Source organism: Eublepharis macularius, chromosome 5, assembly GCF_028583425.1.
Source record: "Eublepharis macularius isolate TG4126 chromosome 5, MPM_Emac_v1.0, whole genome shotgun sequence".
Lineage (NCBI taxonomy): Eukaryota > Metazoa > Chordata > Lepidosauria > Squamata > Eublepharidae > Eublepharis > Eublepharis macularius.
In genome coordinates this window covers 114,053,213-114,075,927 of record NC_072794.1, presented here as the reverse complement: position 1 = coordinate 114,075,927, position 22,715 = coordinate 114,053,213, and the positions used below count along the sequence as shown (strand labels likewise).

The window sequence follows — 22,715 nt, the reverse complement described above, 5'->3', positions numbered from 1 at the left end:
AACAAAAGTCATTTTCCTAACTACTGTGTTGAGATTAGCTCTTCAGTAACTTCTGAGCTGTTCAGCCTGCTAAAATTGTCACTGTGTCTTGCTAGTTTCATCATTTATACATTTTGCCCACACTATGAAGCTTTCCCTGTGTTTTGTGCTGTAGATTTTAAGCATCTCGTTGGCAAGTAAACAGAGACCTAACAGAAATAGAGCAAGATTCAGGTCCAGTAACACCTTAGAAACCAAAGAGATTTCTAGGGTATGAGCTTTGACTCTTAAAAGCTCATACTCTGGAAATCTAGTTGGTTTCTAAAATATTATCAGACCCAAATCTTGCTCTTCCGTTACAGACCAACACGGCTACCCATCTGAGACTCTAATAGAAATATTAGGTACCATAAAGTACTCATGGGCATTAATTAGTGACAGTGAATTAACTGTCTGTCGGAGACCTGTTTGATGTCTGTGTTAATGCTCCCTTTATACATTAATCCAAGAAAAATACACTAGCTGCATTAATAGTATTGTGCAGACAAATTAGTTCACTTATTGCAGCAAGGATGACTTCTTGCTGTTATGTTTCTACATGCTCTAATGTTATCAGTTGACACCCTTGAACCCATTATCTGGCTCTGTTATGAGTATTATGCTGACCCAACAAATAATATTGATCATAACTATTACAACCAAAGGGATGGTATAATTAAATATTCTGCCTGTGCTTTAGGCACAACTGGCATAGAAGAAAACATTTACATACCAGTTGAAGATGGCTTATATCTATTATTCAGTGCCTCACTTCATCTTCATATACAATGTTGGTTTTCAGGTTTTGCTACAGAACACAGCTACTAGCAAGACTAGGGGCATGACTGGGGGCCTTTGTCATTTTAATAGTACTGTATTCTGTAGGACGTGTTTTACCGTTCAGTTTTTTTTCCTGCTATATTTGTATTGCTTTGCCGAAACTCTGCATGCAACACTTTGTTTGGCATGCAGTTTGGAAGAGAAGCATATAAAAAGTTGTCCTGAGGGGGACCAGATAAGTAAAACACAGACAGGACTTCTGTTTTCTGTGTAATGCAATTATTCCTTTTTAAAGTTTTTGTACCTATAACCCTTAAATGCTGTGTTTGATTTGGGAATGTACAACATCAGTGGTAAAGCTTTTTCTTTGTAGGCACTGACCTCAGCTACTCTTAACATGGTCCCCGTACTAAAATGTCTTCTTGACACAGAGCTGGGGGTGAGAGGGTTGCCTCCATTTCATTTTTCTATTCTGTGGTTCCATTATGACTTGGGTTCTGCTTTGGTTTGTTTCTGGCAAGAGAGGAGAATTTTAGGTTATTGATAATGTGTTTTATGCAAGAAAAATGCTTATTCTTTTTTCAGTTTTATAAATAACTTTCCTGAAAAAATTGTTTGGCTGTTCAACTTACACAGAGAGCCTCTTTTGAAACTAATCTTTTGTGCAGTTGCTATTTTTCTGCACCTCCCCCCCCCCAAAAAAAGCAGTAAGGAATAGGTTTCATCACACACAGGGCTTATTTTGAAATGGGGTTCTGCCTATCTTTGGTTCTGTGATTGCATTCTGATATTCATGAGTTCAGCTCCAGTAAACATTTCTGGTAATGGTGAAACACTAAAATTCCACTAGAAATTCATCTAAGAACATATAGAGAACCATGCTAGAACAGACCATCTAGTCTAGCAATCTTGTTTCATACTGTGGCCACACAGTTGCCCTGGAGGTCCAGCATACAGGGCATAGAGGCCTTCCTCTGATGTTGCCTCCTAGCATTGTTATCCAGAGCTTCACTGCCTTTAAATGTGGAGGTTCCCTTTAGTCACCATGACAGGTAGCCACTGATGGACCTCTCCTCCTGTAATCTAATCCCATCTCTGTTTGTGTGACCATAGCTATATTCAAGTAGCAAATTCTAAAATTCACTCACTGAACGATGAAGTACTCCCTTTTGCCTGTCTTAAATCTATTCCCAATCAACTTCATTGAGTGCCCCTGAGTTCTAGATGTATGTCCTTTGTTTATACCCTGCCTTTCTCCCCAGTGCAACACAAAGTGGCTTACACTGGTATCCTGTCCTCTGGTTTATTCTCACAGCATCCCTGTGAGGTAGGTTATGCTGAGTGTGTGTGACTGATGGTGGGGCTTGAAATAGCATGTATTCTGCTGCTTAGTTTCCCAGGATGCTTTTCCTACTTGAAATGGGGGGATTGCACCAGGGGCTCCTGCAGTATCCTACGGGATGATGCTCAGTGAAGGGAGCCAAGTGTGACTTCCTTTAGCTCTGCTAGTACATGGTAACAGGGCTTGATGGAGGGCAAGAAACCCCCCAGGGAAAAGCAGTACAACATGGTTTTGTTGCTTTTCTTCAAGCTCCCTAGGAATATACCCATAGGGCCTGAATGAGCAGTGTGCTCTTTCCCTGGATGTCCCTCCTACCCAGAGGAGGCAGTTGCTCTTCCTTTCTAAGGCTATTGATGCCTAAAGGTCTTGAAGGAGTTGTGTTTTGCTCTTTAGTCTGTGAGTGCACATTCACATGGGTCCAGACATTCAAGAAATTGTTCCTTATATTTGTGGGTTAGTTTTTAGAAAATTAGAATTTATCTAATTCTTTGCCACTTCCTGAATGTTGGCAAGAACAACTTGAATCGGGATATAAATGAAAGTATTGTTTAAATAACTTGTTTAGAGAACTGTTCAAATAAGATTACAAATCTTATTAAAAATAAGCAGAACTTAGCAGCAGCAGCAGCAAAAAAATTGTCTAGCAGAGTTTTAGAAAAGGTCTAATACATTGCATGGTTCAGAATGACTTAAAATATGGGTTGTGACTATACTTGAGCACGAACAGGGGAAAAAACCGAACATGGTGTTCGTTGTTCATTGCCATCCACGAACATTGACGAACATGACCTGTTCATGAACATGTTCGTTGTTCATTGGGGCCAGCAGGCTCTCCTCCAGCCATCAAGATCCCTACCACACCACTCCCAGAAACCCTACCTGAGCAGGCAGCAGGAAAGGTACCAGTAATAGCTTGGTCCAGAGCCTGGCAGCAGCCCTGGAACTTGAAGAGGTAGATCCCTATCCCACCACACACAAAGAAAAGTCAAGCTCCAATGCACTCTCCCTGTCTCTCTCTCAGAATGCTAGCAACAAATGTCCACTGTCTGCAAAACCAGAGCTGGGAGCCCCCCTACCCCCTGCTCTTTGCTTCCTTGTAACAAATTTGGAGCTCCACACTTGAAAGGAAGACCTGCCTATCAAGCTAAATTCTGCTTAGATTGGGGTTTCCACGGCAACAGCATGAGTTCAGACAGAGTTCAGGCAATCCCTGCCTCCAGTTGCCAAGGGAATTGATTGCAGGTGCCAGACTGTCTGGCTTGACTAACGAGGCTTGCAACGACCACCTGTTCGTTTAGAGTTCGTTTAGAATGGGGCCTCACTAACAGCTTTTTTGCGAACAGCTGATTGGGCTGTTTGTGGCTTTTTTTGGTTCATATTGCTGTTCATGCCCATCTCTAGTTGTGACTAGCTCAACATAATTATAGCAGAGATCAACAAGTAATTATATAATAAACTTCTTGAAAAATCATCTTCCAAGATATATTAACATAATACTTTAATTCTAAGCCCCAGTTTAATCATAGTTTAGAATTCTAGTTGGTACATAGGTAGGAAACCCCATTTAGAGGATCCGCGTTTAGCCATTTCAACAAAAGGTTGTTACTGAGTCAGTGTAGTGTAGTAGCTAGAGAGATGGACTAGGATATGGGCAACCTAGGTTTGATTAATTGCTCTGCCATGGAAGCTTGCTGAGTGATCTGGTGCCAATTACACTCTCTCAGCCTAACCTGCCTCACAGGGTTTGTTGTGAGGAAAAAATGGAGGAAAGTAGAATGATGTACGCAACTTTGGGTCCTCGTTGAAGAGAGAGGCTGGGTATAAATGAAGTACAATGTTTAAAAATGTTAAGTAAAAGATACCATAAACTAGAAAGTTTGCATCTTGGCTCTATGCATATGGGAAACTGGAGATGTATAAATCCAAGAATAATCCAGTCTCATTCTCCCAATAAACATATGATGTCTGAATACAGCTCAGATGCTATAAGCTAATAAATGACTGTTCAATGTATTATTGTTGCTTGGTCATAATGGTAGAATGGCAAACTTAGTAATTTGTTTTTGGTTTTTTGTGTGTATTCTATAGCACAACTAGTTGCTTTATATGTGTTACTCTCATACCTTGTAGAGAATGATAATTATGACTGAAGCTACAGATACTTAAGAGACAGTTAAAGGCGTCCTACATTGAATTCTGTATGCTAATGACAGAATGCAAGGCCTGGCCTACACAGTCAGTGAAATGAGGTGGTAGAATTCCAAGGTGGGGTACAATGGGCTGTATGCTTCTGAACTGTAAGAGGAGGAAAATTATGTTTTTAACGCTTCTTCAGGTAAAATGCTTGTTACTGAGCATACAGTGCTTTATTCTGATAAAGTCTGCCATATGATGCTATTCATGTGCACGCTCCCACTGCTGTCCAGCATAACTAAAAAGTTAGCTACATGCTTGGTGGGACCAGAGCAAGCAGGAAAGGATCAATATATCTAAATGTAGCCAGATTTGTAGATGCTTAAATCCAGAGATTGGAGCCATGAGCAAACCAGACAGATCTTTCTGCAAGCCTGAGAAAAGCCCATGGTTTGCAGAAAAATTTGAAACATTAAAAAGTACACTGGGGAGTCACTCCTCCCTCCAATAATAGAAGCAGCACCTGCAGCTTTAAAAAACAAATGCCCTCCGTGACCATTGCTAGGCAACAGCCAACAGTATTGCCAGCTAGAGCCTTCCTTTCTGTTAGTGAAAGGCAGGGTGGGGGCAAGCAGGAAGCTTTTCAGGGCTATTTTGGCCTTTGAGGAAATACTCATTGGGACCAGACCCAACAGCACCCACTGGATGACTTGCTACCATCTGGACTTGCATGACTAACCCAGAGTGGGGTGCTTGCAACTGTTCAACAGCAGCCACCATTGTTTAGTGGTTAGAGCCAGTATGGTTTAGTGGTTAGATGTTGAGTCAGTCAGACACAGTCAGCCTAATCTGGCTGATAGGGTTGTTGTGAGGATAAAATGGAGGAGAGGATATTGATGTAAGTTGTTTTGGGTCCCCATTGTGGAGAGAGGTGGGGTATAAATGGAGTAAATACAGCTGAAGATGAGGGTAGATAAAAGATAGGTTGGTGGGAGGGAAGGATAGAAAGAAGCTGTGGTCATTCTGCCACCAGAGCAGAGAAAAGTAAGGATATAGGAGTTATCAGGAGCAGGCAAAGAAGCAATAGCTTGAAGAAGGGGATACAGGAGGGAAATGTGGCATCTCCTACAAGTCCTTGTGGCTTCCCCACCACACAACTGTGCCCTGCCTGGTAGCTGGCAGCATGACACTGGGCCGTATTTTTGCCAGGTAGAGACTGCCAGAGGGAGGGAGAGAAAGCTGAAAACAGGACAGGATAAAGGTAGGTTGGCTGGTGGGTGGAAAAGAGAAAATGAAACAGGAAAAGGGGAGAGGCGATGGTGGCTTTTAGGGAAAGGAAAGAGATAATAGTGGAAGAGAGGAAAATGAGGTGCCCTCCGCAAGTCCTGTATATTAGCCCCTTGAATGACTAAGGCAAATACACTAAATGCTGTGTAAAAACAGTATCAAACTTGTCTTGAGAATCAAGTAGTGTTTAATCAGTGGCTTGAGATTCTAGTAGATCAAGATTTCTTTATTGAGCCAGTTTAAGCTGAAGAACAACTATAAACACTTCAAGTTGTTAACCTTATTTTCTTCCTACAATAATTTAACTTTGAATCTGGAGAAATGGAGGCCCTGCAAAAGAATACACGAGCAGAGAATGTAATATTTAGACATGGATGTGTTGTAGATATAACTCTGTGAGAAGTCTGTCTGGGCCAGAGAGTGTCGTGCAGAGGAAGTGGAAAGTGTTCTCTTTCATGGAAATCAGCCTCTTTAATGTAACATCTATATATTCTTGCTCAGATCAGTGGGAGCATCAGTGAAGAATCTATCATTAGAAAGATAGTTAATTACTTCATTTGCAGCACTACATTGATGGAAGAAATCTTTCCTATAGAACTTCTTCCTCTCACATAGCAAATTAAAGGCACAAGATTCTTGGTCCCATGTGGGGATTATTTTGAAAAGGCCATTGTAGAACCAACCAGCCTCTTTTCTTTTCCTCCTCCATTTCTACTCTGCTGTCAAAACATGTCTTTTCTTTCTTTGTTGCAAAACCAGGATGAACTTGTTTGAAACTAGCCTTCTGGGTAGCACCTGGTTTATGAGTTCCCAACTCTTACACAAGAATCAAGGGTCAAAAATTGTCTTCTATTTGCTGATATAGAGCTGTAGAATCTTTGGATGGCAAATATGATGGGTAATTCTAGAGCATGTGAAATTACTATATTAATAAGATCTTTGTGTTTTGCTTTTTAGGGCAGCTGAGCTCAATTTCCTTTCCCCGACATGAGGAGGAGTACCTTCAGCTGACAGTAAACTGTCGCCCATGCCTTTTAATCCTTGGTCAGAACTGTAATGCCAAATGCCAGTTGCTGAACATGCTCTTGGGAGAGAGACTGCTTCCCACCAACAAAGTTAGCAGTGAGGAGAACTGTAAAAGACGTCGAATTCGTTTCAGATATGGAAGACAGACACGGATTAGTTTGGCTCTACCAGGACAGTATGAACTGGTTCATAATTTGGTAGCACACCAAGGTAGATGGGAGACAATACCCGAGGAAGACTTAGAAATCCATGGGGATAATGAGGATCTAGCACACCAAATTGCGGAACTTGAGGTGACACTGAATCACACATTATTACAGGTACTAACATTCTTGTATGTTCTTGCTTGAATTCCTGTTGGCGTAAACTTTGTTATGAGGCATCATTATATTGCACCATAAATTATGATGGCAGTGGAATAAATTCTACACAAAACACAAGAAAGAGCCCTGAGAAGATGGCAGTGTAATTGCATTCCTAACTACTAATTGGAGGGCAGAATTATGTTCTTCTGCCTCAATCTTGCCAATGAGCAGCACTTCCGTCTTGTCTGGGTTCAGTTTCAATTTGTTTGCTTTCAGTCATTTTTCCCACAGCTGTCAGACAGTGACCCAAGATTTCTACTGCATCCTGTGCTGATTTGGGTCTGATGGGATCCCACTCTGTAGCTGCAAATGAGTTCTCCTAGAGACTTTACATGAATAACATGGAAGATGAGACTGTGCGTTGTGGAACTCTGCAAGAAAACATTTTATTTATTTTATTTAGAACATTTTCATGCCACCTTTCCACCCAATTAAGAGTCTGCAAGGCAGGGAACAACCATTAAAACAGGTTTTTAAATATACTTATTATTAATTACAATACATGGACAATTAAGACACATGAATAGGAAGAAGGGTCAGTGAGGGAACACCAAACAAAACATGTCTTTACCTCCTGGTGGAAGACTATGATTGAGGGGTATGAACAAATCTCCGTGGGGAGGAAATTCCATGATTTTGGTGCCATGACTGAGAAGGCCCTTTCTTGAGTTACCACCCATCTAACCTTGGATGCTCAGGGCACCCAGAGAAGGGCCCCTGAGGATGACTGGAGCGATCAGTTAGGGTCAGTCCCAATGCATCTTTTCAGGGTCAGATTCAAAGGGGAAAACAGTTGTGCAAATTTGAACATGGTGAGGATGCTTCTATAGTAGACCCACTGCTGTAAAAAATTACTTCCGTTGCCATCCCAAATTTCCTGTCTAAACTGGTAACATTCACATTGCTGGCCTTATGAAACCAATTAGAATCAATACATTGATTAAATCTAGAATACTGTGAGCGCAGCGAAGCTCATGAAACAGGATTTTCCCGTACCTTCCTTGTTACTGAAGCTCATTGACACCCCCCCACCGCACCCGGATTCTGCTTTGGGGCAGGGGATCAGTGAAAAGCATAGGATGCAAAGAGCGAATGTGAAGAGTGAGGTGTGAAAAGGAAAAAACTGTTCTTCTCTGCCCATATAAGTGCTGTTATGCTGGCAGAACAAGACTTTTTATGCCCAGTCCTGTAGGCTTGATCTGGCAGTCCATTTACAGAAGGATTGCAGGTCTTTCCTGCAGTCTTTTCCAACACTAGAAAAGTTTATTCCAGGGTCACCAGACCTTCCAGGATTAATAGCCCTGCAGGTCAGAAGGCTACAGTAGAGAAAAGGAAAAGGGCTGGAATTATTCTATAACTGCACTGACAGTAGAAGCAGTGAAGACATTCTCCTTCAGCCTTCCAACCTATTAATTTGTGCTGGTCTGACTCTAGGAATAAACTTTTCAGCAATTGAAACAGACTGTTGGGTAGAAGGGAATGTGAAGAATTTCTGGGACCTTATGTTTTCCCACTCCACTCTTCAATTTAAAGTCAAAACACTTAACTACTGTATTCTCTAGCTGAAGGCTTTGTGTGTTGTGAGTAACAAGAAATAAGTATTTCTTGAGATACTTGTCTCCTGTATGAGCCACGTTCATGGCATCACTAGTCTTGGAGGGTCTGTCTGTTCTTGGGGATATTCTCTGTTCTGAGTGTTCAGTTATTCAGTGGCACTGAATGTAAGCTGAGACAAGAAGTTTTGGGCTTGGTTTTGTATAGCTCAATCTATGTTTGTTATATAGGTCAGCTAATGCAGGGCAGCTCTAACATCTTTTGCAAAACCAGTGACAAAGATCTCTTTGTTAGACTCCAGATTCATTTAGGACACAAATTACATGAAAACACTCAAATAGATTGATGAGGAGCAGTAAATTAAGACTGTTCTGTTAGAGAGGGTTGGAACCCTATCTTTGTATAATGGAATTTTAAAGGATGGTAATACACTTTTCACACAAATATATAGAAAATTGTCTATATTATCATTGGGGAAAACACTTTGCTGTGTGAACTAATCCACTTCTGTGCACTGGGAGAGGGGCATCAATTAAATTGATTTTTAAAACATGTCTCTGCCTCTCCTTGTGTATGGGGCAGCTTACAGAAAAGATCGGTCATTTATAGAGCTTTTAAAAAGTTACAGTTCAAGGGAAATGTTAAAACTCTTACAAATATACTCGGGTACCAAAAGTCATGGAGATCATCAGTTAAAGCTCCTGTCTCATGCATTGTGCAAGCAGTAAAGAAGTTATGTAGTCTCTCCCATTGTGGTAGGTTACAGTTTGGGTGCCGTGCTCTCAGAATTTGCCTCAGCCTCCTTAGTCTGAAGGTGTGGAAGCATCACTGAAACTAGTATCAGTGCCATATAAGTGTTTAATGAGAAATGGGCAGAATGATGAGCTTCTTGTGAAAATTAATTGGGAAGAGGGATTGGAAGTCTTGGAGCATCGTTCCTATAATTCTGTGTAGGCTTGCAGTTGTTGTCCTCTTTTTAAAATTTCCCCTCCTTTCCTGCCTCTACTTTCTCTTCTTCAAGTAAAGCTGGGACCAGAAGTACCTTCTCTGACTAAGTGTTATGATGGTTAACTTAAAATACATAAGGCAGATCTCCCAAGCATTCCTTTAAAAAAAATCAAGGTAAGGTTCTCTGGGAACAGCGCTGCCACCTGCTCTGGAGTCGGTGCCCCCGTCTCTTCCAGGGCTCTCAACCTCCTGGGGACTTGCAGCTGCTTTTGACTCACCCACTGCTTCAGGAAAGCCTGGGGAGGTGAGCGGTGGACGAGCACCAAGAGCTGACCACTCACAAAAGTTCTATGGGTGAGGCACCCACGCTGCTTGGGCACAAGGCAGCCGCATGGTTCAGGTATGATGTAGCCATGCTGCCCAGGCATGGGGCAGCCCAGTGGTCTAGGTATGGAGCTGCTATGTTGCTGCAGCACTGGCCCTTCATGAGGCCAGCTGAAGACCCATGTGGTGGTCCAGGTGCCATCTGGAAACCCTGCCAGGTTCAGGACACTGATCCTGGCCACAGCCATTCTTCCCCCATCATCGGGACTGCTGTAGAGATCCTGTGGTAGGGGAGGGGGTTGGAGTCCCACCCTGCCTGACAGCCTTGTGAGACACAGGGGGTCGGGCCGGACCCAGGAGGTGGTGGGACTTGCCCCGTATAGGGTTATGTCCTCTGGCCCTAAAATTAGCCAGTGCCTTGTGAGTGGGGCTAGGGGGCTGGGTACAAAAGGAGGGCTGCTCATTCAGGCCAGGGAGGAGTCTGGAGATGCTGCAGCTTGGGCCTTATGCGTGAGAGCAAAAGGGAAGAGAGAGCCCCCAGCAGCTCTCCAGGGAGGCAGCAGATGTTTAAAGATGAAGCAACCCTACCTTGCCCCTCTTCATCTGAGGCCTGAAGGAGCCCCAGGACAGGGATGACAAAACGGTATATTGCCAGAGACAAGATGCTGTGACACCCCCCCCCCCATCTCAACCAAAGGTATATGTGGCCCCATTTTAAGTTGACAGAAGCAAGGTTCAGCCCTTCAAACCCTGAAGAGTATTGGCTCTCAAAACTGTCCCCCTCCCATGCACTGGGAAGTAAACAAAAGGACTGGTGCCAGAATAAATAAAAAAATGGAGCTTTATCAAAATTATTATTATTTTTTTTACGTTTCAGGTTATTGTAAGCTTCTCTCTGAGAAATAACATGGTTTAATATAAAACTTCAACTGTGCATTTGCATTATCGCTTAATATTGAGTCAATAATTACTTGTAAAATGCTGCTTTTATTTTTAAAGAGAATGGGGGGGCATCTTCAACAGTCATTGTGCAATACAATATTTCATGTACCTCGTATTCTGGGTTTTTGCTATGATCTAGCAAGTCGCCTGATGAACCTGTTTTAGGCCTAGTAACTGTCTGATCTTTGCAATTGACTCAGCATTCTTAATTTTAAACCTCCAATAATAACTTATTTTAATCCAATTTAACTTGCTCTTCATCAAAAGTGTTTAAGGTAGTCTACATTCACTGAAAACCATAAATAATTTTAAAATACCAACACAAGGCAGTAATTCTCTCTCTCTCTCTCTCTCTCTCTCTCTCTCTCTCTCTCTCTCTCTTAAAATCATAACTGACTGCATTGGTATGCAAGTACATCTTTAATCTGCTAAACATGTATAGGGAAGGCAATTGATGCACCACCTCAGGAAATTTTTTTGCCTTGTATAGCCACCTACTTTATGAAATGAGGATTGAGTCTGAAAGTACAAGGCAAAATATACATTCGTGGAGTCCAAGTTGTAAGTGACCACAGTTGGGAGACTATAGAACGTCCCCTACAGCTTTCCATGGTGCCATATCCTGCTGTGTAGTTGTGAAATACTAAGGACGCTTAAGTTTTCTTGAGGGGACAGTGATTTCGGATGACTTGTTCTGAGATGTCTCCTGCTGCAGCCCACTGCATCTCCCAGTTTTATTACTGGGAGGTAGTGCACCTTCAGGTAGCATATGAGAGCACAGTGAACGTCTGCCATAAGAGGCAGGAGAAATGTAAAGGCCCAGAAAAAAAAGAGAAAAATTTGGGAAAAGATCCCCCCCCCCCCCGTTTTTTCATTTTGGCCTTTTTTAAAGAATGAGTGAAATACATTTAAAGACATGGATGCATACAGCTCCTAAATCCATTTGTGCACCTTGATGGGATACCTGATCTTCATGAGAGGCACATGTATGGCTTTCATTGCTTCTCAAATGTTGCATCCTTCTGTTGTCCTTTTGACCTGACTCTTCTCTTGAGGTTGACCTTTTCACCTCTCCCAGACTGTGGGTATATATTGAGTATATTTGATTGGGTAAAAGGCAGCTTATTTCCCTACCTTACTGGAGGGAACAAAAAGATCAGAAGGAGGTAGGGCAGAAACTGCACCAAAGCCTCAGAGGAAATTATAGAAGTTTCATTGAGAACTAAGTTCTCTGTAACCACTAGCCACAGAAAAAAAGAGCATCTAGCTGGAACTACATCTAGCTGTGCAGATGTTATTGAAAGGTAAGAGTTTCAATTTATTGTGAATTCAGTATAAAACTGTGATCATTGTTTAATCAGTAGTTTGAGAATGATTTATGTAATTCGTAGTTTATTTCTACCACACTAATACTTTCTGGACAGATTGCTTCTTAATTTTAGCAGTGAGGTCTGAGAGAAGGGGTTTGCACTCAGTCTTACTGGGGAGGCCCCTAGTACAAAAAATTTGACATGCTGTGTCATCTCTATAGTGTTCATAACCATTTTTCTCCCTTTGTAAGCAAAATGGTCCACCCATCTTCTAACATACAAAAGCATTTCCACACTTCAGATTCTACTGGGGAAAGAACTGTGTTGCACAAATACAGCCAAATGAAATATGCATTCTCCCTCTGAGGCGGAGGACATCTTGGGTGTTTCCCACCATCCTATCGGGGAGGCAGGAAGTAGAATTTTCTTCCTCTTCCTCTGGTAGGTGGGACCACCCTCTCCTCAGTTCTTTCCTGCCTCCGGGGAGAGCAGTTCTAACTTTGGATAGCTCTGCTACCATTCATCTCATTACTTTCACTTTCCTTTTTTCCTTCTTTTCCCCTTTACTACTAATTGCTATTGATTGCTTCCGATTCTCCTTTCTTTCTGTATTCTTTTCCTTTTTCTCCTTTCATCTGTGAGGGAGAACTGAAGAGGATGGCAGCCAGGGAGTCTTCAGACTCTGCAGACAGTTTCCTGGACAGACCATCAAGCAAGACACAGGAGTCTGTCTTGCCATCGACAGGGCCGAGTGCAGCCGGCACTGGCATGCGACCGCGGCCTGCACACATTCCCTGCGAGGAACGCTCCACTTTGGAGGCCAGACCCCCCAAACGGCTCCGGATGACGAAGAAGGAGCAGGGGAAGGCCGCACGCCCCATCTAGCCAGCTGAGGGCACTGTGGCGCGGTGGAGCTCTTTTTCGGCGGGAAGCTTGGCTGTGGCAGAGGTTTTCCCACCAGAAGACGACGTCTCCGTGCTTGCCAGTCTCCCGGCAGGAGAAATTCTGCCTGCATGCATTCCAGAAGAACAGAGCTCCAGCCGCATGGACCAAGAAGCCTCTGTGAGTACCCCCAACAACGTCAGTTCTGTTCCTCCAGCAATCTTGGAGGCGATTAGTATGTCCTTGAGAAAAGAATTACTGTCACTATGCCAATCTGAGTTTCAACGCTACAGTAGCGAACAGATCTCCAGGGGGGCAGCCTGTGCCAGCACCAGTCAGGAAACAGGCAACACCTGGCCCACAAAGGCGGCCAGAAAGGCCATAGGCAAGCAAGTAGTTAGATCTACCGACTGGCTGGAAGATAGCTCATCCATCAGTGACAGCTCTGACATTGGGGGCTTCCTCTCTGAGGAAGAGGAGGAGGAAGAGACTTCCAAAGTAGAACAGTCCTATAGATTGTTCCCAGCTGAGGACTTATCAATACCGCCTGTCTAAGACCTTGGCAGCCCTTGACCTTAGGGAAATCCCAAAAGGGGAGGAGGAGGAGGAGGCGCAAGGTCACAATATTAGACCCAAGGGGAACAGGGAGTTTTTTCCTAGATCGGAAGAAAAAGCTAGAGTCTTCCCCTTCCCCGAGTTCTTTGAGAGACAGTTGAGGGCAGAATGGGCAAAACCAGCAGCCCCCAAACAATTTTCAAATTCCACAAGAAAGTTGTATGCCTTACCTGATTTTGCATCTGAGTTACTACAGGTACCGGTGGTGGATGCCCCTGTGACGGCACTTCAGTTGCAAGGCCTACTTTCGGAAGATGGACAAGGATCAATAAAAGATGCCCTGGACAAGAAAGGAGATGGGGCTCTTAAGAGAGCACATGAAGCCATGGCTATGGCAGTTAGGGCCTCAGCCATAGCATCAACTGTTTCCAGGGCCTCAGTGGTGTGGATCCGAAGACTGATAGAGCTCCTTCCAAATAACAGCAAAAGGCTCCTTGAGGGGTCCAACAGAATCCTGAAGGCTAACTTGTTCACGGCAGACGCCACTTTGGACGCAATGACCTTCGTGTCAAGAGCTATGGCTACAACTACATCAGCAAGGCGTCTCTTCTGGCTCCGCGCATGGCAAGCAGATATACAAGCCAAGACTATACTGATGGCGTATCCCTTCATGGGCGGTAAACTCTTTGGAGAACAGTTGGACAAAATCCTCGTGGAGACCAGAGATAAGAAGAGTGTTCTTCCAAGGTCGTTGAAAAGATCTGAGAGGTGTCCATTCGGCCAGCAGCCCTTCAGGTCTCAACATACCTTGCCTAGAAGCAGACCAGACACCAAACGCAACTGGAACTCACAAAGGCCCCAAGCACGCAAGGGAACCTTCCAAAGCAGATCTCAAAGACAACAGTTCAACCGCAACAGCAGGCACGAGTTGGACGACAAAAGTCAGAAGCCCTTACTCCTGGGAGACTCCGGTGGGAGGAAGACTTTTTCTCTTTTGTCAAACTTGGATGACGCCCAAAACAGACGCCTGGGCAAGAGAAGTAGTTTCCTCTGGCTACTTAATAGAATTTCATTCAACACCACCGGAGCGTTTCCTAATATCCCCACTGAAGAAAAACCCAATCAGACGAGACATTACTCATAGGGCCATACGTCACCTATTGGAGATACAGGCGGTCGAACCAGTCCCCACTGCCGAGGAACGGAGAGGCGTATATTCCATCTTCTTCATGGTGCCGAAGAGGAACGGGGATTGGAGAGCCATCCTGGATTTAAAATACGTCAACCGGTTCATAAGGCTTCGCCATTTCCTCATGGAGACGCTTCGTTCCATAGCAGAGGCACTGCAGGAGGGAGAGTTCTTAACATCCATAGATCTCACCGAGGCATACCTCCATGTTCCAGTAGCTCAAGCACACAGAAGATTCTTGAGGTTCTGCGTAGGAGATTTACACCTACAATTCAGAGCTCTACCCTTTGGTCTGGCCACGGCTCCGAGAGTCTTTTCCAAGCTCCTCATAGTTCTGATAGTCCGACTCCGGGAACGGGGCTTCCATCTCCACCCCTACCTCGGCGACGTCTTAATAAGGTCCAAGTCAAAAGAGTCTTCCATCCAAGACACCAATCACATCCTACAGTGTCTGACGGAGTACGGTTTCCTGATAAACACGTCCAAGTGTTCTCTGCAACCAACACAGGGCTTGGAACACTTGGGACTGATCATAGACATGCGGGTGGGACGATTCTTCTTACCCAAGGAGAAGATTGCCAAGACTATTCAGCTGACACGGACTGTTATCCAACAGGCATCATCCCCCCCGATGCAACTGTCAAGACTCCAAGGACTTCTCGTGGCAGACGCGGAAGCCATTCAGTGGGGTCCTCTTCACAGCCAGTCTCTTCAATCTTTTTTGAGACCCTTCCAGGGACAGATCGCACAACAAAAGATCTTGAAGATGCAGCTTCCCAGACAAGTCAAAGAAAACCTGAGATGGTGGACAAGGGAATCCAACTTGAGCCAAGGCAAGAGTTTTCTCACCCTGACTTACAAACAACTCTTCACGAACGCGAGTCTCCACAGTTGGGGAGCCACCCTCGAGGGCCTACCGATCCAAGGAACATGGTCCTCGGCCGAGCAGACATTACCAATCAACGTCCTGGAAATGAGAGCCATCTATTTGGCCCTCATAGCATTCAACAACCAGGTCCTTCATTCACACATCCTCATCCGGACGGACAACATAGCCGCGAAGGCGTACATCAACTGACAGGGAGGGACGAGATCGTCCAGATTCCAGAAGAAGCGTCCAGGATCCTGAACTGGGCGGAGGATTATCTTTTATCGATCAGAGTGGAGCACGTCAGAGGTGTCCTGAACGTGCAGGCCGACTGGCTGAGTCGAGAGCACCTTCATCCAGGGGAGTGGTCTCTCAACAGAGAGGTTTTTCAACTTACTGCAACACACTTCAGTACCCCGGATGTAGACCTATTTGCTACGCACCTGAATCGCCAGGTACTGAGATTCTTCTCCAGGTATTACCATCCGGAGGCGGAGGGCATAGACGCACTGACTTCACCGTGGCCACGGGGTCTACTATACGCCTTCCCTCCGCTGCCGACTCTACCCAAGTTTCTGAGGCAAATAAGAGAACAGAGAGCAAGGGTGATACTGATAGCTCCATGGTGGCCAAGGAGACCCTGGTTCTCTTCCATTTGACTTCTGCCCAGCGTACCTCCAATGCGCCTCCCGCTACGGCTGGACATTCTTCAACAGGGTCCAATCTGGCACTCCCGCCCAGAGTGGATGTCTCTAACAGGGTGGAAATTGAACGGGGACACCTAACGGTGATGGGTTACTCCCACCAGATAGTCCAGACCATCTTGGTGGCACGTAAGGCATCGACTGTATGTATATACAACACAACTTGGAAGGCCTTCACGCGCTGGTGTAGGCGTAAGAAGTTGGATCCAATGAAACCGGCTCTGAAGAACATCCTCAGTTTCTTACAAGAGGGTCTAGACAATGGACTGAGGCCAGCTACACTCAAGAGACAGGTAGCAGCTATCAGCTCAGTCATACCCAAGGTGGGCGGACAAGTATTATCATCTCACCCACATGTGCGAAAGTTTCTCAGGGGAGCGACACTCTTAAAACCTCCCACGATGCACAGGTTTCCGACGTGGCGACTGAGAGTTGTATTGAAAGCTCTTACAAGAACTCCTTTCGAACCAATTAGGGATGTGGCCATGAAATGGCTCAAACTAAAGACTGTTTTTCTTGTGGCAATGACATCAGCACGCCGTGTATCGGAACTGAGCGCTCTGTCCACACGTGCTGACTTGTGCATTTTCCATGCGGATAAAGTGGTGTTAAGGACTGATCCGTCGTTCCTTCCAAAAGTCACCTCAACGTTTCATCGTTCCCAAGAAATTAATTTACCTTCATTCTGTCCAAACCCGAGACATCCTCAAGAACGGGTTTGGCATACACTTGACATGCGGAGAGCCCTCAAGGCGTACATGTTCAGAACTGGAAGCATCCGACAAACGGAGTCTCTCTTCATAAATATTACCTTGCTGAGACTGGGTCAGCGCAGGTCGTCATCTGCAATATCCCGTGCCATTAAGTCATGCATAGAGGAAGCATACAGATCTCAAAAGCTGAACGTTCCAACAGGGATTACGGCACACTCCGCGAGGAGCGCAGCGACCAATGCGGCTCTGCGAAAGAATGCTCCACTTGAGGAAATATGCAGAGCCACCCCCTGGTCTTCTCTTTCTACATTCGTTAGACACTACCGTCTACACATCTATTCTTCGGCCTCAGCTGCCTTCGGAAGAAGAGTGCTACAGCATGTAGTAGAGGATGAAGATCTTGTCCCACCCGAGGACTAGGGCACTGCTTGGGGAGCACCCAAGATGTCCTCCGCCTCAGAGGGAGAACGGACCTTTGGACACTCACCGTGAAGGGCCCTTCTCCTTTGATGGCAGGAGGACATCTTGCCCTCCCAAGATCTTCAGGGACAGTAGGGATCTGTTTCTCTCCTGAATCTTTACTGTCCTTCCGTATTTTTTCTTTGTCTTCTAACCATTTATGCTCTTGTTTTTACATATTTTTTGAGAGTATTTCGAGGCAGATGTTAACGAGTTTTTTCCGAGATGCTGGATTAATACTGCTGAAGGGAGTCACCCGAACTGAGGAGAGAGAGGGTGGTCCCACCTACCAGAGGAAGAGGAAGAAAATTCTACTTCCTGCCTCCCCGATAGGATGGTGGGAAACACCCAAGATGTCCTCCTGCCGTCAGAGGAGAAGGACCCTTCATGGTGAGTGTCCAAAGGTCCGTTTCCAAATGTTTCCAGGATGACCAAACACATCCTCACATTTAGAAAATGTCCTTCAGACATTAAAAAATATTTCATGAGGATAGGTGAAGTGGATGACAGTGGAAGTAGCACCCAACAGCATCAATCCAGAAGCCCAGTTTCTTCTGTGATGTCAGTATCACAAAGTATTAGTCGGCCAACTTCATCTGGTGATGGTGAGCTGATATATCCATCAACTGTTGAAGTTATTCAAAGAATAACTTCATATATAGATAAAATGACACCTGAAGATCAAGAAAAAAAAAGACCAAGATCTTGGAAGAATAAGATATGTGCTTCTGAGACACCATTATCTATCACTGAACATATATATTGGAAGGAAGAATTTAAATTAAGACCATCCTATCATTTGTAAACCTCTTCTAGAATCTGAATACAAATGTGTAATGCAATCTGTACAGCAAAAATCAATGAAGCATTGTGTCTAGCAGTACTTATCCATGGGTGGATAGATGTTTGAGGAGAAGGAATCAAAAATTTTGTGATTAATACTCAACCAGTGCTCTACAAAAGTGTTGAAACAGGAGAGAATAGACAATGTGGAATACATTAGTAATAAAATATGTGAAGTCATAGAAAAGGTTGGGAATGGTAAAATATTTGCTTCAATAACTGACAATGCAAGTAATATGAAAGCAGGCATGGAATATCATAGTAGATAAATTTCCACATACTACTGCAATTAGTTGTGCTTACCATGGCCTAAACCTACTTCTTAGTGATTTCATGAAGTTGGACACAATGGAAAAGATCTACAAAAGTGCAGAAGAAATTGTAAAAATATGTAAAGTCTATTCATTTTGCATCTGCAGTCTTTAAAAAGAAACCTGAAGAATGGTAAAAATAACATTCAAACTGTAGTAAAACTAGATGGGGCAGTGTAATCTTGGTTGAAAGTTCACTAAACAAAGAAGCTCTTCAAGCACAGTTATAATTGAAGATATCAGAGTAGCTAGGAGGAGTATACAGAATACTCTTCTTGATAGAAATGTCTTCTGGGATCACCTGCAGAACTCTGAAGATTCTACATCTGATTTCTTCAGTAATCACTGTATCTGAATTAGACATTCCTCACCTTATTGCACAGATAAAATCCACCGTATTTAACAGTCACCATATCACCACTTACTAGTTTGGAAGAAAGAAAGGTGAAAGATTTAATTAAAAAACAAGAATTTGTTGTCAGCCGACTCATATAGAATAAGGGAGATACCATCATCCTGAGTAGAATGGTGTTAGGTACTCTGCACCTGTGTTTCGTTGCTAGAATGTTCCTCATTAGCAAGAGCTTTTCTCTTGCAATGTCTGAACACTTGTGCAGATATTCCATGAAAGTGGCAAACTGGAGCATTCCTGCTGCTTTTCATGGCTGGCTAAGCTGTATCTTCTGCTTTTGTGGTGCAAAGGGAACGCTTGCAAAGAAGAGCAAAAGAAGGTTGTAGAAGGAGGAAGGATAAACTCTTTTTTTCCCCAGCAAGGGATATTGCATTGTAAACATGTCCTAAAATAGCAGGAAATCACTTAAGAAGAAACTGATTTTCAAAGCTGAAGGCATCTAAAAAGCAGTAAGGGAATTTGCTGAATAGGACCACCCCTTTCTCCTTCCTCACCACTATCCGTAATTATGGGCCTTCTCCTGTATTGTATATATTTATTAAAATGTACAATAATGGTTTTTTATTATTTGTTATATTTGTTTTCAGAAACAGGCTTACAAAAGAAGAGACTCTTTTCTCTCAAGCCTTTGCTCCAAGCCTAAAGCTTTGCATATATGAAAATGTCATTTAGCGAGAGTAATTTCTTGGAATAAATTCAGAATTTTCTTCATAAATGCATTAAAACTTGCCTGTTGACTTATACACCCTTCTTTTTTGTAATGAAAATGAGGGTCAGTTTCAAAAATAAGTTTCCCATGTAAAGTACTTTTTGTTAAAGGAGCATCCTCTCACATAACAGTTCTGCAGTTGTCATGAGAAGATGCAGAAACTAAAAGGAAACAGCTGATAATGTCTTGCAGGGTATCCTTGCTAGATAGCCTTTAACTGTTGTACAAGCAAGATTAGTTTGTTCATACTGAGACTTTATCTTAACTTTTCCTCCCCCTTACTTATGTCTCTTAGAGACCAGCACTGGCTTCCTCCTTTGTTTACTGCCATCCAAATGAGTCATCTCTCATGGTGAATGCTAAGAGTTGCACATCTAGTTTTGCTCTCAACTTGCACTCTTGTCTAACTACATTAGACGTTTTCTGTGTTTCCATGCTTGAGAGTCCCATGACAGTCATAATAGGCAAACTGCTGCTAAAAGTTTATTTTGGGAAGTGGGGAATGGGAGGAGATCCTGGAGGTGTGTTATATGGTTGAGTCTACTTAAGGGTTTTAATTTGTTTTTAAAGCTAAGTAGTGTGCTGGATTTACTAAAATGGCTCTGCCAACAATTCAGAAATCTTACCCATAGCCTGGCTTTAGCTCTGGGGCTGTCTGGGGGAATTGAGATGTTTGCTCTTCAGGCGATGCTGGAAAGATGAATACTTAAAGCATCTCGAATAATTTAAAAAACCTTCCCTCTGAACTGGTCCTTTCTTCTTCCAAATGTTTTTACCAATTCACTTGCCTGTTCGGTTGCCATGAGACATTTCAAGGCTACAGGCCAGTCTACGAGGTCATGATGTTATGACAGCCAAAAATTACCCTGTCGTGGAACATTCAGGCACTTAGGTCATCAGTTTTATAAAAATTTGTACCTAGTGGATAGTTGACCAGTACCAATGTGCAGCTGGCTGTGATTCTTGATATACTGTTTACATTTTAATCATTATTACTTGGCTATCTAACTATGCCCTAACAACACTGAGAATTCCTTTGGCTAGAGATCATGGTTTAATGCAGAAAAATATGTAACATGGTCTGGATTCTGCTGGAAAGTGCACTGGAAATGTTGAGTGCGGTTAGGGATGTGTATAATTATATATACTAACAGCCAAGTGACCTGATCTGCAGATACTTAAGCTTGTGGATTGGGGCCACATGTAAACACAACCGAGGTTTATGCTGCCCCAGGCTTCTGCAACCTGAGGCAACCCCCCAGGGTTGCAGAAAAATACAAAAAGTTAACATTATGCACTGGAGTCTTAACCCTCCTCAAAACAGTGCAGCTTCCTCACCAGGCTATATGGAGCAGGCCAGCAGTTAGAGAAGGGAGAAAGCACTGGAACAGCCCTTACCACCACCTCCTCCTCCTCTGGTAACCCAGCGGAGGCAGCAGAGGTGCTGACTGTGATGGGTAGGGAAGATGGCTTCCTGGACTCCCCCCCCCCTTCCCTCCCCAAGAGAGGAATCCACTTTTCAGATAATTTTTGCTTCTTAATAATTGCAGCAGGGCTCTGATCCACATGGCTTCGTGGCAATTTTTAAACTTCTAAAATTCAGAACTTCCCGGACAACCCTGGGCCTCTCTCCAATAGTGACAGGCTCTACACATGAAAGAGGCCACACCTTGGACTTAATATTTTACACTGAGCCTTTGAGGGAAAGCCTTGTTTCAACATAGAGATTCGGCCTGAACTGTAGTGGAAGCATTCAGACGTGCTGCTATATGCAGTGATGCATTCCAAACACAGGTTTACCACACCATTTTTCCAGCAGAGGTACAAGTCAACTTGGAGGTACCTTAAAATGGTTATTTAACTGTATGTGCTTCCACTATGAGAAGTGGAACTAACTCTAAAGTATTTGGTAGCCTCAGGGTAAAATACTGCTAGGTTGCCTCACTAGACAGGCTTCTAGAATGCGAACTCATCCTTTCCTTCAAGCACTGTGGCTTACCACCTTTATACCCCCTGTGCTATTGCTGAGTGGGAAGACTGGGATTTCCTGCATTTGTTCCATATAGAGGAATTTCCTTCACACACAGTGAGCAATTGTATTGCCCTGTTTGCATCTTTCTTAAGTTTGGATTCCACTTGAAAGAAGGGGGTAGGGGGGAAAGGTTTGTTGCTGTTGATGGAGAAGAGAGAAGAATCCAATTCCTGGAAATTTCAAATAACTGTAACTAATGTTAAACTCCTAATGTTTTGCTGTTTTCAGGAGGTGGACATTGTGGTAGCTCCATGTTGGGGATTCCAATCGGCAGAGATCACCTTGGGGGAATACATGAACCATGTCCTTCCAGTCATCACCTTTGCCATTAGTGATGCAGAACTCTCTGCCCTGGATATGAGTGAACTGCAGGAGATTAAAGAGAAATTCTCTCCACCTGTCTTTTTTATTAAAGTACCAGTTTGGGGAGCTGAACTAATAACCCCTGAAGAGACGGAGAATGAAAAGTCCTTACTTTATCAGCAGCTGCTAGACTTAGACTACCTTAGTACCAACCACTGCACCTGTGGAGCTTCCAGCTTTGATGCCAAAGCCGAGAGCATGCTGGTAGAACAATCGGATAAGATCCGCCTGCTTAGCACTTTCTCTAGGCAGGTGTTGCAGAAGCATTTGGTAGATGCAGCCACAATTTTGAATATAGTACACTGCCGTTGTCTGGACATATTCATTAACCAGGCCTTTGACATGCAACGAGACTTGCAGATCACTCCAAAGCGGCTAGACTATACACGGAAGAAAGAGAACGAGCTGTATGAATCTCTGATGAACATAGCCAACCGTAAGCAAGAAGAGATGAAGGACATGATAATTGAAACACTCAATAATATGAAAGAAGAGCTGCTGGAAGATGCTGCTAATATGGAATTCAAAGGTAATCTCCAGAAAAACAAAAAGGAATTGGCAAGTACCTGACTCTTCTTTCTTTATTATTTTTTGTTTAAGTTAAATTAGGTGAGCTGGTTCAAAATTAAAGAAAAATGTGATGTAG

The 22,715-nt window shown here is 43.6% G+C and overlaps 1 protein-coding gene across 1 annotated transcript in view; it reads left to right on the top strand.

Moving 5' to 3' along the window:
* Positions 1-22,715, top strand: part of DSTYK (dual serine/threonine and tyrosine protein kinase) — a 60,753-nt gene that overhangs the window by 7,319 nt on the left and 30,719 nt on the right. Inside the window, exons 2-3 of the mRNA XM_054980951.1 lie at positions 6,518-6,906; positions 21,935-22,598. Of these exons, the coding sequence (XP_054836926.1) occupies positions 6,518-6,906; positions 21,935-22,598 (1,053 nt within the window). The remainder of the gene's footprint in view (positions 1-6,517; positions 6,907-21,934; positions 22,599-22,715) is intronic.